A 15,086-nucleotide genomic window follows, 5' to 3' on the forward strand; every position below is an offset into this window, starting at 1 on the left:
TACAATCCATTCTCTTAAGGAATTCTAGGGAGTATCAGGAGGCAGACGTGAACTCTATAAAACAATATGCTAAGCGCAGTGATTGAAAGATGCAAGGGAGACATTTAAAAAAACAAAACAGGGGCGCCTGGGTGGCGCAGTCGGTTAAGCGTCCGACTTCAGCCAGGTCACGATCTCGCGGTCCGTGAGTTCGAGCCCCGCGTCAGGCTCTGGGCGGATGGCTCGGAGCCTGGAGCCTGTTTCCGATTCTGTGTCTCCCTCTCTCTCTGCCCCTCCCCCGTTCATGCTCTGTCTCTCTCTGTCCCAAAAATAAATAAAAAAACGTTGAAAAAAAAATAAAAAAACAAAACAAGAAAAACAGGGACACTTAACCCAGCTAGGAGGATGGTCAGGGGAAGCTTCCTGGAGGACGTGTGCACCAGAGCTGCTGTAAAGAGGGGCTAGGGATTAGCTGGTGTGCTTGTTTTAGAACAGAGTCAGTGTGATTATAGTAATGGAGGCTTTCCACAGACTCATCCTGGAAGAGAACTCAGCTGTGGTCCAAGGAGAAGTGACTCTGTGCCGAGTCTGTCCTCAGAGAGGACCAGTGCCACTTAGAAGAATGGTTCTGCTGTGTGGTTCTGCTGGTAGGCCAGGAATAAACCTGGCACACCCATGACTCATTTAAGTACAAAACGTCCCAGGCTCCTTTTTAAAGTGCTTCATGGTTCCCATGGGAGGCTAACACTGACTGGCTGATTAGGAATAGAAAGGAAAATTTATGAGGGAATACGGCAGCACATACTGTAACTGGAATCACAATCTTCTTTTCTTTCTTTTTTAAGAAAACCCATAGTGGTGATGAGTCAAAGCGTGCATCAGAGCATTCAGAAACAAATGGGCGTTTCAGAGACTTGAGCTCACAACGAAGATTTCTTGATTTGGAGCAAATCAGTTCTGAGGAACTACAGATTAGTTCCCCTGACTCACAGCCCTCTAGCAAGCTTGGGCAGAAAACCCACCAGATGCCCCAAGATGAATCGGGACAAGAAGGGACAGATTTGGAAGCAGAAAAGGGAGAAAGGATACAAGACAAAAGACTATCATACTTAAGCGAAGAAAAAGGAAAAGAATTCCAGCCCCAAACAGAGATCCCAGAGGATTCACTGGTGGCCACCAGTGAGGACATTTTGTTTCAAAAGGATGACAGAGCCAATGTGTACCCTTTGGTGAGTGTCATGTGCTTTTTGATTTCCTCCAACGCTCGGAGAGCATTGTGAAATAGGGGAGTTTTATGCACATGGGAAAAAAAAAATACCACCAGAAATATCCTTTTTAAACTAACAATAGACTTGTGTGTTTTAAAGTTCAGTTCAGCGCTCCAGCTGGACACTCATGACAGGCTACGGACAGGAGCGCCACATCTGGGTCCAATAGTGTTGCTCCGCAGGCAGGAAATTCCGGACGTGGTTTGTCCGTTGCATAGGGTGCTGGTTTTGGTGGGAGACTCAAACTCCATCTCTCCTCCTCCCTCCCCCTCCCCTTCCCCTCTCCGTTTTCTCACTTTGTACTCCTCCTCCTCCATTCCTTCCCCTCTCCCCCCTCTCCTCACCTCTTCTGCCTTAGCTTGCTTGATAGCTTTACAAGCTCCTAAAACCATTACAGGCTCCTAAAACTATCCCATTACCAAGATGGGTCAGAAAGTGAAGGGTGTGGACTGGGGCACCTGGGTGGCTCAGTCGGTTAAGCCTCAGGTCTCGATCTCCAGGTCTGTGAGTCTAAGCCCCGCGTCAGGCTCTGTGCTGACAGCTCGGAGCCTGGATCCTACTTCAGATTCCGTAGCTCCCTCTCTCTCTGCCCTTCTTCTCTCTCTCTCTCTCAAAAATAAACGTTAAAAAAAATTAAGAAAGAGTGAAAGGTATGGAAAAAAAGTGAAAGCCACTGTGAAAAGCACCAGGCAGTCCAAAGGAATCTGCCTTTGCTGCCACTGACAGTATTCCAGGGAGGCACCATCTGCGAGGAATAAAAATATTATCATTTACCAAGAGAAGGGAGAGGAAAGTTTTTTTCCCCCCTTCTTCCTCCATCTGCTTCTGACAATTGCCTCCTAGGATTCATCTCCTGTTTTTCTTTTTTCCCTGCAGAGTTGGCCTTTGGAAGATTTGTAAGCAACTGAATGCATATAAAGCGTTTAATGTAGTTCGGAACATATAGGGCGCACTTGAGCGTCAACAGCTAGATGGCAGTGGTGGTGATAATGCCGATGAGGATGATGGAAAATGTCTAGCGAGAAGGGCAGACAATTGACAGCCTCCTTTCTGTACATTTGGCTTACTTTGAGCAGTGGAGTTCAAGGTCAAAGCTTGCGATTATTCTGTCCAAAAGAAAGAATAAGTAAGTTTTAGAGCCCTTGAAGACTTTTGTCTTGTTTAGCCAGCTAATAAGACATCATGTAATATCACTAATGAGACCAAGTGACCTTTGTGCCAGGGCTTTGGGTCTCCTGTTAACCTTGGGCTCACCGCAGAACCAGACCTCTCTCTACAAACTTGTTTAGTGCTTTGAGTATACCTTCTTTCTTTTCTTTTCCCGTTCCTGTATTGTTTTTCCTTTCTGTTAAAATTACTAGGTGCTCCATACATTAAAAAAAAAAAAAAAATTAAACAAAGCAGATTCCCCTTCTTACACTGACCACGCCCATCCCAGTTCCCTGGGGTGACTACTGTTACGGTTCGGTATAACTGTAGATCTTTCCAGACCTTGTTCTGTGCATCTACAGACCTGTTAGCTGTGTACTTCCGTGAGTGTGTGCACACACACACCATGACACGCATTAGTTTTTGTTCTCTTTACCAGTGACAGATTCTGCATGTCTGCAGAGTATTTTTCTGCTTCATATATCTTGGAGGATTTTTTTTTTCTATCAGTGAATGTAGATCCATTTCCTCGTTAAAAATTTGTTTTAATTTTTTTAAATGTTTATTCATTTTTGAGAGACAGGGAGAGACAGTGGGTGAAGGGCAGGGAGAGAGGGAGACACAGAATCTGAAACAGGCCCCAGGCTCCGAGCTGTCAGCACAGAGCCAGACACAGGGCCTGAACTCATGAATGGTGAGATCATGACCTGAGCCGAAGTCGGACACTCCACTGACTGAGCCACCCAGGTGCCCCTAAAAAAATGTTTTTTAATGTCTATTTATTTTTGAGAGAGAGAGAGAGACAGAGCGTGATTGGGTGAGGGACAGAGAGAGAGGGAGACACAGAATCCGAAGCTGTCAGCACAGAGGCTGGAACTCAAGAAATGTGAGATCATGTCCTGAGCCGAAGTTGAACGCTTAACCAACTGAGCCACCCAGGTGCCTGCCCCCATTTCTTCATTTTAAATTCAGGCATTTCCCTATTATTGATGGCCATTTATGTTCCTTCTGATTTCGTGTTCTCACTAGAGGTGCTTCAGTGAGCGTGCTTCTGAATCTCTCTGCCCGCGGCACCCTCCGTTTCCTTTGGGGTCCCCTGCCTCATCCCAAAGGCCTGGAGTGGCTCATGGGGCTCATGGACACTGTCTCCAGCCAAGAAAGAAGGGTATCCTGCATTTATGAGAGGGGATCTTGTGACTGTCAAATGTAGTGAAATCTGGTTTTGACAATAATGTTTTGTTTTCATGTTTTACGGGAAAATATTGCCATAAGAGATGGCTATCTGCGTGATTGGTCACCATGAGTGCAAAATGCAATGAATACTGTGTGGTTTCAATTAATGTGAGCACTGCTTGACAAGGAAGTTCTGTTAATACCGAATGAACGAGTTACTAAAAATCTCTAATCGCTTAGCCATCGCTTTAGACAACACCACATTCGATTAATTGGCCTTAGTTAATTTTTTTTAAGCTTACTTATTTTGAGAGAGCGCATGTGAGCTGGGGAGGGGCAGAGAGAGAGACAGAGAGAGAGCGAGAATCCCAAAGACTCCGAGCTGTCAGCGCAGAGCCGGACCCGGGGCTCAATCCCACAAACTATGAGATCATGATCTGAGCCGAAGTCAAGAGTTGGATGCTTAACCAACTGAGCCACCCAGGCGCCTGGTGTTAGTTAATTTTTTAAATGGACTGGTTTTTTGTTTTTGTTTTTTTTTTAAGTAATCTCTAGACCCAGTGTGGGGCTGGAACTCATGACCCTGAGATCAAGAGTCGCACACTCTACCGACTGAGCCACCACTGGGCACCCCTAAATGGACTATATTTTTGAGGAGTTTAGGTTTATAGCAAACTGAATGAAAAATAGAATTCCCTTCTACTCCCTTGTGACTCCTCCATGCCTAGGTTCTCCTTTCATTAATATCTTGCATTAGCATGGGACATTTGTCACAGTTGATGAGCCGATATTGATCTGTTGTTGTTATTTTTTTAATGTTTATTTATTTATTTTGAGAGAGGGAGAGAGAGCAAGAGAGAGACAGAGCGAGTGAGCGGGAGAAGGGCAGAGAGAGAGAGAGGGAGAGAATCCCAAGCAGGCTCCACACTGTCCACGCAGAGCCTGACACGGGGCTCAAACTCACGAATGGTAAGACCATGGCCTGAGCCGAAATCAAGAGTCAGCTGCTTAATCCACTGAGTCCCCCCATCTTAACCATTTTTAAGTATACAGTGTAGTAGTAAGTACTTTCACACTGAGGTGCAACCAGTGCCTGGAGCTCATCTTGCAAAACCGAAACTCCCTACCCATTGAACAACAACTCCCCATCCCCCAGCCCGGCCCCTGGTAACTGCCGTTCTACTTTCTGTCTCTGTGGATCTGACTCCTCCTCTAGGGACCTCATGTAAGTGGAATCCTACAGTGTTTGTCTTGCTGTGACTGGTGGATTTCACTTACACGGTGTCCTCCAGGTTCATCCATGTCGTAGAGTGTGTCAGAAACTCGTTCCTTTTGAAGACTGAATAATATTCACATTTTGTTTGTCCATTCATCTGTCAATGGACACTTGGGTGGCTTGGCTTTTTTTTTTTTTTTTTTTTAATGTTTACTTAGTTTTGAGAGAGAGAGAGACAGAGTACAAGCCAGGGAGGGGCAGAGGGAGAGAGGGGGAGACACAGAATCTGAGCTGTCGGCACATGGCCCGGTGGGGCTCGAACTCACAGACCATGCGATCATGACCTGAGCCAAAGTCGGTTGCTTAACCAACTGAGCCACCCAGGCGGCCCTACCTTTTGGCTTTTGTGAAAGATGCTGCTATGAACCTGGGTGTATGAATGTCTCTTTGAGACCCTGCTTTCGGTTCTTTTAGGTGCGTGCCCAGAAGTGTGCTTGCTGCATTATGTGGTAATTCTGTTTTCAAGTTTTTGAGGAGTCCCCTTGGTGTGTCCATAGCAGCTGCACCATTTCACGTTCCCACCAGGAGTGCACCATGGTCCCGATTCCTCTACATCCTCGTGAAATTTACCCTCAAGCATTTTTTGTTAAGTTTTTTTTTTTTAAATTTATTTTGAGAGAGAGAGCAAGCAGCGTAGGGTTGGAGAGAGAGAGAATCCCAAGCAGGCTTTGCACCAGCAGCGCTCAAACCCACGAGCTGTGAGATCATGACTTGAGCCCAAACCAAGAGTTGGATGCTTAACCGACTGAGCCACTCAGGCACCCCAGAATTTACCTTTTAAGTGTACAGTTCATTGGTCTTTAGCCTGTTCACAAGGGTGTGCAACCATTACCACTATGCGATTCCAGAACATTTTCATCCCCCCCAAGAGAAATCCATCCCCCTTGGCGGTCACTCCCCACCCCCTCTTCCAGCCGCCCCGCAGCCGCTCATCTACCTTCTGTCTCTGTGGATGGAGTCACACACTCTGCGGACCTGTGTGTCTGGCCTCTTTCGGAGTCATGGCTTCAAGGGTCATCCACACTGTAGCACGTGGCTGAGGACTGTCTTGAAGTGACTTCTCCTCTTTGGACTGATGATGTGGAATCTTTCTCCTCCAGAGACCGTGCCAGGAGCGCCTAGCATCCTAGCTCTGGCCTCGGCACACTTAGCGTCTTGCTGGTTTTACCTTTGTCTTCCAGACCTTGACCTGGTCTTTTGGCTGGAACAGCTCTCTTCCTGTTTACTATATTCGAGATGAAAGCCAGAGAGTTCTTCTGTATGTCTGCGCTCACACCGCGGTCATCTACAGCGTTTTCGATAATAATCAGCACTGTCTTCAGGTACGCACGGTTTTCGGTTTTTGGTTTTTGTTTTGTTCCGTTTTGACCACAAGTAAAAGAGGTGGTTTTTCGCTAGACTACAGCATTTTGGTTTTTGTTGCAAGGGCTGACTTCATTATATCACCATCGTGTTTTCCTACCTCTCTTCTGAACTATAGCAAATCTTGTCTTTAGACACACATTTTATTACTCATTGTCTGTCTGATCCTAATCAGAATCAATTAACAAATAGCAGTTGCTTTTAATTTTATAGCAACAAGAATTTAAAGCATTTGTATTTTTTTTTTTTCTGCATTTCCCTAAAAATGTGGTCAGGATAGATCATGTTGTCTCCACACATCTGGGGGGAACACAAAAGGCTTCAGCAGGGATTCGAACCCTTTGCAGGTTTAAAAGGGCATTTGTTGATCCTTATAATCATGGTGAGAAGTGGGTGTTCATATTCCCATTGTACAGAAGAAAAAACAAAGGCTCAGAGCAGGTTAACTGACTTGCCTGAGCCTGCACATGAAGCCAGGTCTTGAATCCAGGTCCCCTGACTTGAAAGTATTGAGTAGGTTGGTTTTGTCTTATCCTGTCCCCCCCACTTGAACACCTTTATTTGTTTTCAGCGCCCTCTGTGCCTCCCCAAGTGTCCCACATGCCTGCCTTCCCCACACCACTCTGCTTCCTCCGTTCCTGACATTTTCATCATTTACCTGACCACCAAATGTCCTCCTTTCTTGGACTTCTCTGACTTTCCACTCATTAACCCGATGAACAGTTCCATGTTACCCTTTTCAATGGACATATATTTTAATAAGGACCTTCTTGAATCAATACCTAGGTCAAAAACATCACAAAGGATTTTCCCATAGTCCATTGTGCCAGGGATCCAAGCCATGTGGGTGCAGCTGGAAAAAGTTGCTCTCTAGAAGGCCAGGAATACACACGAAACCAGCCAGCACCACTCTGCGGAGCTCAGTTGAGTGTGTGGGACTGCGCACAGTGGTAATGGCACAGGGAGGAGGGAGAGCTGGTGTCTGCAGAGTCAGGAAGAAGCAGGAGTGGGCAGAGGGGCTGAGAAATGGGGACAATGCCAGGCAGGTCAGAGTGAGCTGGCTGGGAAAGGCCTTGACCATTCATTCATTCATTCATTCATTCATTTCACAGATATTTCTCATGACATCTGTTGCAGATTCTGGGTCTGTAGTCATGAACAAAACAGATCCAGTCCCCCCCCACCTCGTGGAGCTCATAGTCTCGTAAATACATAGCTATGAATTATAACAAGCACTCCAAAGGAAATGTGGGAATGCTATAGGGGAGAGGTCAAGAGTGAGAGCCGGACGTCAGATTGGGTTGCCTGGGAGTGCAGACATGCCCTTCATGCCGAGATCTGACTGATGAAAATGAATCAACCAGGGACAGGTTGGGGAGGAGCATTCTAGACTGAGTTTGCAGGCCTGTGCGTGGGGCCCAGAAAGGAGGCCAGTATGGCTGGTGCAGAGTGAGCGAGGGAAGATGAAGAAGGGTAGAAATAGGCTATTTCCTGGCAGGGAGCACTACCGTTTTTTCTGTGTTTCCAGAAGATTCCTGAGTTACTGGGAAAGGATTATAGGGGGCTGGGAATGAAAGCAGATAGACCAGTGAGGAACCTTTTGCTCCAGAGCTGCTCAGTGACCTGATGTGGACACTGTTTTAGGGCGATGAGGCCGGCAGGGAGCTTCCAGGGGACTAGGCAGAACCCCAACATTTATTCTCAACCTGGGTTCAGAGTGGGGGACATGCCTATACCTGTAGGACACCCCTGTTCTTGTGGGCAGTGGGGCTTATCCAGGTGTTTCGAGGGGGAGCAAATTTGAACACCGCCGGCTATGGAGAAATGCCAGGGAAAGCCAGTGGGCATGGAATTTTCAGCCAGATAAACCTGGAAGGGGAGCTCTGTTCTCTCTGGGGCCCCCGTCACTCCTACCAGTGCCAAGCCTGGGCCATGTCCTTGAGGTTTCAAAACATTTTCTCGGGGCGCCTGGGTGGCGCAGTCGGTTAAGCGTCCGACTTCAGCCAGGTCACGATCTCGCGGTCCGTGAGTTCGAGCCCCGCGTCAGGCTCTGGGCTGATGGCTCGGAGCCTGGAGCCTGTTTCTGATTCTGTGTCTCCCTCTCTCTCTGCCCCTCCCCCGTTCATGCTCTGTCTCTCTCTGTCCCAAAAATAAATAAATAAAAAAAAAAAAAAACAAAAAACATTTTCTCTCCATTTCTGCAGGGCCACCCCAATGCGATCTCCTGCCTCTGCATCAGTGAAGATAGGCGGTGGATTGCCACGGCCGACAAAGGGCCCAACTGCCTGATAATTATATGGGACTCCTTCACAGGGTAGGCTTGGTGCCACCATGCTTTCTCCTACTTAGTGTCCTGTGTCTGCCACTGTGGGCAGGACGGACGAGCAATCTGGCCTGGGCGTGCAGAAACCAGTGATGGGATGCAGGGTGAGGGGCTAGGGGACCTGGGGGAGGCTGGCCATCTTGTTGCCTTGAGTGACATTACCTTGGTGAATTTCCCGTTTACGATTCTTGGCTCCCGAGGCCCAGAAACTTGGTTTGGCGGTGTCCCAGAGTAGACGGGGCTGAGGGAGGTTAACTCACACAAACCCAGCTTGGAGGCCCAGAGAAGTGAAGTGACTTTCCCCACCTGCAAAAGGAAGAGGCTAATCATACCTACTGTTTTAGTTTTCTTGGGATGCTCTAAGAAATTACCACACACTGAGGGGCCTAAAATAACAGCAAGTTACTCCCTCACAGTTCATGAGGCTGGAAGTCTGAAACCAGGGTGCCTGCAAGGGTGGTTCCTTCTGGGCCTCCGAAGGAGAATCTGTTCCAGGCCTCTCTCCCAGCTGCTGGTGGTGGCTGGCAGCCCTTGGCAGTCCTTGGCTGGTAGACTGATCCCTCTAGTCTCTGCCTCTGTCTTCACATGGCATTTTCCCCTGTGTATCTCTTTGTGTCTTCTCTTCTGTGAGTTCAGCAGTCATTGAATTTAGGGTTCATCCTAATCCAGTAGGACTTCATCTTAACAAACTACACCTGCTAAGACCCTATCCCACATAACGCTCACATTCTGACATTCTGGGTGGACATGACTTTTGAAGGGGGCCCTTCAACCCACTACACTTACTTTACAGGACTGTCATAGAGGCCAGTAGAGCATGGTACCTGGCCCGTGACGGATGTTTATATGTGAGTTTTCTTTCTTAATTCCTGGTCCTAGGGGCAGAGAGCAGTGCGGGATTAGTTGACAAGATTGTAAGGCTCTGGTTGGGAGTGGACGAGTCCAGTTGGGCTAGATTAGGAAGAAGGTGTGTTTAATGCTCTGGAGTGTTCTGGAAAGTTATATTGGATCTTCTAAGACACAGGTCCCCAGGTGACTGGTGACCTGGATAGGGCCATGTTACCTAACCCTGGTCCTCATCTTACTGGACATCTCAGTGGCATTTGACACTCTTCATTTCCTTGGCTTCTCTGATACCACGTCCTCTGGTTCTCATCCGACTTACTGCCTCTTCCTTCTCAGACTCTTCTGAGTCTCGCTTCCTCTGGCCTTTCCTTGGCCACGGCCTGAGGATGCTTTGGTATTGTTCTCCAACCAGGAAGCAGCAGACCTGGGACTTGAAACCACACTGTCTTCATTTCAATGCCACCTCAATATTGGGGCACCTGGGTGGCTCCGTCAAATAAGCGTCTGACTTCGGCTCATGTCATGATCTCAGGATTCGTGAGTTCGAGCCTCGCGTCGGGCTGTCTGCTATCAACGCAGAGCCCACTTCAGATCCTCTGTCCCCCTCTCTATCTGAACTTTTCCCACCACCTCTCTCTCTCAAAAATGAATAAGCATTAAAAAATAACCACCTCAATACTTCCTGTTTTCACTGATGAGGAAGCTGCCGGAGAACATTCCACCTGGATGTCCCATGGGTATCTCCTGCTAAAATGTCCCCAAGCCCTGTTGTATCTCTTCCCGGGTGCCCCTGCCCACCCTCTCTGGCCCGGCCGGCCTCCTTCTCTCCAGCTTCACTCTTGCAGTCCAGCCTCCGGGACACTGATTTTGTCTTATTGTAGTAAAAATACATAACATAACATTGACCATCTTAATGATTTTTAAATGTATAATTCAGTGACATTCATTGCATTCACAGTGTTATGCACCCATCACCACCATTTCCAGAACATTTTCATCACCCCCCCCAAACAGAAACTCTGTGCCAGTGAGCTCCCCCTTCTCCCTCCCAACAGCCCCTGATCTGCTTCCTGTCTCCATAGATTTGCCTGTTGCTAGTTCGTGTCAGTGGACTTGTCCGTGGCTTTTTGCATCTGCCTTCTCTCTCTCAGCATGTTTCCAAAGTTCTGCCGTGTGGTAGCTTGACCCAACGCTTCCTTTCTTTTTCTAGCTGCTCAAGATTCTGTTGCATGGATATACCAGTTCTGCTTATTTGTTCACCTGTTGATTTTTAAAAATCACTTTATTTATATTTTTTAGATGTTTATTTATTTAGTTTTTAGAGAGAGAGTGAGCAGGGGAGGGGCAGAAGGAGAAAGAGCAAGAGAATCTCAAGCAGGCTCCACACTGTCAGCACAGAGCCCGATGCGAGGCTGGAGCTCGTGAACCATGAGGTCGTGACCTGAGCCAAAACCAAGAGTCAGACACAGCCAGTGACTGAGCTACCCTGGCACTCTTAAAAATCATTTTATTCAAAAAACATTTTTTTAATGTTTATTTATTTTTGAGAGAGAGAGAGAGACAGAGACAGAGCATGAGTGGAGGAGGAGTGGAGTGGAGGAGTGGAGGAGAGAGAGGGAGACACAGAATCTGAAGCAGGCTCCAGGCTCTGAGCTGTCAGCACACAGCCCAATGCGGGGCTCAAACTCACGAACGACGAGATCATGATCTGAGCTGAAGTCAGACACCCAACTGAGCCACCCAGGCACCCCCCTAAAAATCATTTTAATTGAAAGCTAACATCTCCTTTGGCTACATCTCCAATCTTAGTCCTCTTCTTAGAGGTAGTCAGTTTGGTGTGTTTCCTTCCAGAACATTTGCCGTTGTCTTAAATACACATATACGGATATCATCATGTATCATCATGTGGTTTTTCTCCACAGCATTTTTTTCCTTTTTTATTTTTATTTTTATTTTTTTATTTTATTTATTTATTTTTTATTTTTTTTAATGTTTATTTATTTTTGAGACAGAGAGAGACACAGCATGAGCAGGGAAGGGGCAGAGAGAGAGGGAGACACAGAATGTGAAGCAGGCTCCAGGCTCTGAGCTGTCAGCACAGAGCCCGATGCGGGGCTCGAACTCACGAGCTGTGAGATCATGACCTGAGCCGAAGTCGGACGCTTAACCGACTGAGCCACCCAGGTGCCCCTTTTTTTTTCCTTTTTAAAAAAAAGTTTGTTTGTTTATTTATTTTGAGAGAGAGAGAGCGCAAACACGAGTGGGGGAGGGGCAGAAAATGAGGAGACAGAATCCCAAGCAGGCTCTGCGCTGTCAGCACAGAGTCTGACATGGGGCTTGAACTCATGAACCACAAGATCATGGAGCCAAAGTCAAAAGTCAGATGCTTAACCCACTGAGCCTCCCAGGCACCTCCTCCTTTTTTTTTTTCTTTTTAATTTTTTTTTTCAACGTTTTTTATTTATTTTTGGGACAGAGAGAGACAGAGCATGAACGGGGGAGGGGCAGAGAGAGAGGGAGACACAGAATCGGAAACAGGCTCCAGGCTCCGAGCCATCGGCCCAGAGCCTGACGCGGGGCTCGAACTCACGGACCGCGAGATCGTGACCTGGTTGAAGTCGGACGCTTAACCGACTGCGCCACCCAGGCGCCCCCTTTTTTTTTTTTAAAGAGAGAGCATGAGCTGGGGAAAATGGCAGAGGGAGAGAGAGAGAGAAAAAGAAAGAGAGAAAGAGTCTTAAGCAGGCTCAAAGCTCAGTATGGAGCCTGATGTGGGGCTCAATCCCACGACCCTGGGGTCATATCCGAGCCAAAATCAAGAGTCGGATGCTCAACCAACTGAGCCATCCAGGTGCCCTGTCTCCATAGCATTTTGAGTGTGATCTTTTCCCAAACACGGAATCTGATTGTGTTTCTCGCCTGCTTAAAACCATTCAGAGGCCGGCCATTGCCGGCCCAGCCTGTGTCACAGGGAATACGCACCTTGATTCATAGCCATGGGAACAGGTCCCCCAGAAAGTGAAATTCCCCGTCTATATGACTGGCTGTCATCTGTGGCTGTCACATACTTTCAGCTGCAAGTACTGGGACATCTGCCTTAACACACGAGGGAGCATTTTTATATCCCGTGAGAGAGAGTCCACAGGTAGGAGGGGGGCCCCTCGTGTGTGTCTCTTCTCTGAAGCCGTTGCTCACGGCTCCCCTTCCCCAGGCACCGCTGGCCCCTTAGACAGTGTTTATTCTTTGCTTCTCTCTTGCTTGTAAAGCTGTCTCCCCCACCAGACTGGGGGCGGCTCTGGCAGCGATATTTTTTCCCAGTTACAAAGTAAAGTGCGTCTGTGCTTAGCAATTCAGTATGTCGATATGAGTTTATGATATAGGAAATGATGACTTTGGGGCCCAGAAAAGATTATTTGGTTTTAGAGTTAATGTTCACCTTATTAAAGTTATAAACTAAAAACCACAGTTTTTCCTTAAGCCTTTTGCTCAACTTATAAATCTTACTCCTTTTATAAATCTAGCACATTTTTGCAATTGCCTTTAAGGGGGTTTTGATTAATGTTTGGCCCCACTCACAAATTTGATTATTAACTCCTTTTAAGCATTTTTAAACTGCACTTAGAAATTGAATATATTTGGTTTTATCTTTAAGTTCTTTAGTAGTCTTACTAAAAAATAAACCCTTCACCCGTACTTAAGTAATTCTTATAAGTCTAATAAATTAGACATAACTATGGCAAATTTTAAGTTCTCATAAGTAGTCTAATATTGTTTATAAACCCAGTGCGATTTGAATTTGAAATCGTAAGTCTAAATCAACTACAGACCTTAAATTAGAATCACAAATCTAATCCATCAGAGACTCTGAGATGTTAAGTTCTCCTAAACATCACCCATTCCTAAACAAAATGACCAAATTCTCTTACCACCGATACGTTTGTGGTACAGGCCTGACCGACGTCATCGTCCCTAGGTTGAATTCTGAATATCCACAGGGACAAGACGCTTTCCCCCACTAAGGGCATCGCCGTGGCATTTGTAGTAATAACAGGACTGCCTCCCAAGTGAATTTGGGGGGTACTTCCCAGGGTGAGGAAATCTTCTTGAGTGACAGGGAACCGGCCAGGTCCTCAGCCGGGGCAGACACTTGGTCCCAGCCAGTTGGGTGACAGGGCTCTATAATGAAAAACAATGGGGAACCATCAGTCCCTGTCCCTACCACCTCCTCTTCACCTCTAGGGCAAGTCAGGGTCCCCCCCCCGCCCCACTGCCCCTCACTTACATCATTCCCATCCTTGCTTCTGCTGTCTCCTGCATTTCTTTGGCTCTCTCTCATATTTAAGTATCTAATTAAATTCCGCTTGTGACAGGCCTTTGCCTACTGCCTACACTTCTGCGGTCTTGCCAGTGACACAGTGCAGAAGTGAGTGAGGAAAAACAGACGAAGTCCCTCCTCATCCAAACACACCTTCAGAGTCACCCATGTGTAGTTGGGAGTCCATTCCTCCAGACTTTTCTGTGCACATAAATGCACACACACTCTCCCTCCCTCACTTAGGATGATGCTCTGTATGCTGTTTCACAATTTGCTTTTTTTTTTTTTTTTGCAAAATCTGGACACCTTCCCACATCTACCTCATTCTTTTTAAAAGTAGCATAGTTTTTCATTATGCGGTTATGTCATAATATACTTTTTAATTTATTTTATTTTTGTATTTTATTTATTTACTTATTTTGAAAGAGAGAGAGAGCGAGCGAGCATGAGCAGGGGAAGGGCAGAGAAGCAGAGAGAGAGAATCCCAAGCAGTCTCCGCACTGTCAGTGCAGAGCCTGATACGGGGCTCCAGCTCACGTAGAGTGAGATCATGACCGGAGCCAAAATCAAGAGTCAGAAGCTTAACCGACTGAGTCATCCAGGCGCCCCCTGCCCCACCTGTCATAATATTTTTAAACAATTTCTACATCCATGGATATTGGTGTTGTTTCCAGATTTTTTTTTTTTTTTTTGCCATTAAAGCCATGCCACAGTGAACATAAGTGTATATTTATCTCTGTTTACTTTTGCTATTATTTTTCTGGGAAAAAGCCATAGCAGGGACATTGTTGGGTCCTAGTGCATATACATTTAAAATTTTGATAGATGCGGTGAAACTGCCATCCCAAAAGCTTGCTGATTTACATTCCCACTTAGGTAGGAGGACACGCGTTTTCCTGGGAGCCTGGGATTGTCATAGGCATCTTTCCCCATATTTTCATCCTTTGTGCCTGGCACAGAATCAGTGCTCAATAACTTCATGAAAGCAGCAAATAGCACATTTGCGTGATGATGAGTTAGTTTTATTTCTTCATTTTTTTTACTTGAGGTAAAATTCACATAATGTAAAATTAGCCATTTTATTTTGTTATTTTTTATTATTTTATTTTAGAGAGAGAATGCACATGCAGGGGGGAGGGGCAGAGAGAGAGAGAGAGAGAGAGAGAGAGAGAGAGAGAGAGAGAGAGAGAAAGAATCTTGAGCAGGCTCCATGCTCAGCTCGGAGCCTGATACGGGGCTCGATCCCACAACCCTAGGATCATGACTTGAGCCAAAATCAAGAGTTGAATGCTCAACTGAGTCACTTAGGCACACCTAAAATTAACCATTTTAAAGTGCAAATCCAGGGGCACCTGGGTGGCGCAGTCGGTTAAGCGTCTGACTTCAGCTCAGGTT

The 15,086-nt window shown here is 46.6% G+C and overlaps 1 protein-coding gene across 3 annotated transcripts in view; it reads left to right on the plus strand.

Moving 5' to 3' along the window:
- Window positions 1–15,086, plus strand: part of CFAP251 (cilia and flagella associated protein 251) — a 69,180-nt gene that overhangs the window by 1,721 nt on the left and 52,373 nt on the right. For all 3 annotated transcript variants that reach the window (XM_058691326.1, XM_058691324.1, XM_058691325.1), the window contains 3 exons: window positions 825–1,208; window positions 6,027–6,167; window positions 8,412–8,521. In XM_058691326.1, coding sequence (XP_058547309.1) covers window positions 825–1,208; window positions 6,027–6,167; window positions 8,412–8,521 — 635 coding nt within the window. The remainder of the gene's footprint in view (window positions 1–824; window positions 1,209–6,026; window positions 6,168–8,411; window positions 8,522–15,086) is intronic.

This window comes from Neofelis nebulosa, chromosome 11 (assembly GCF_028018385.1).
Source record: "Neofelis nebulosa isolate mNeoNeb1 chromosome 11, mNeoNeb1.pri, whole genome shotgun sequence".
NCBI lineage: Eukaryota > Metazoa > Chordata > Mammalia > Carnivora > Felidae > Neofelis > Neofelis nebulosa.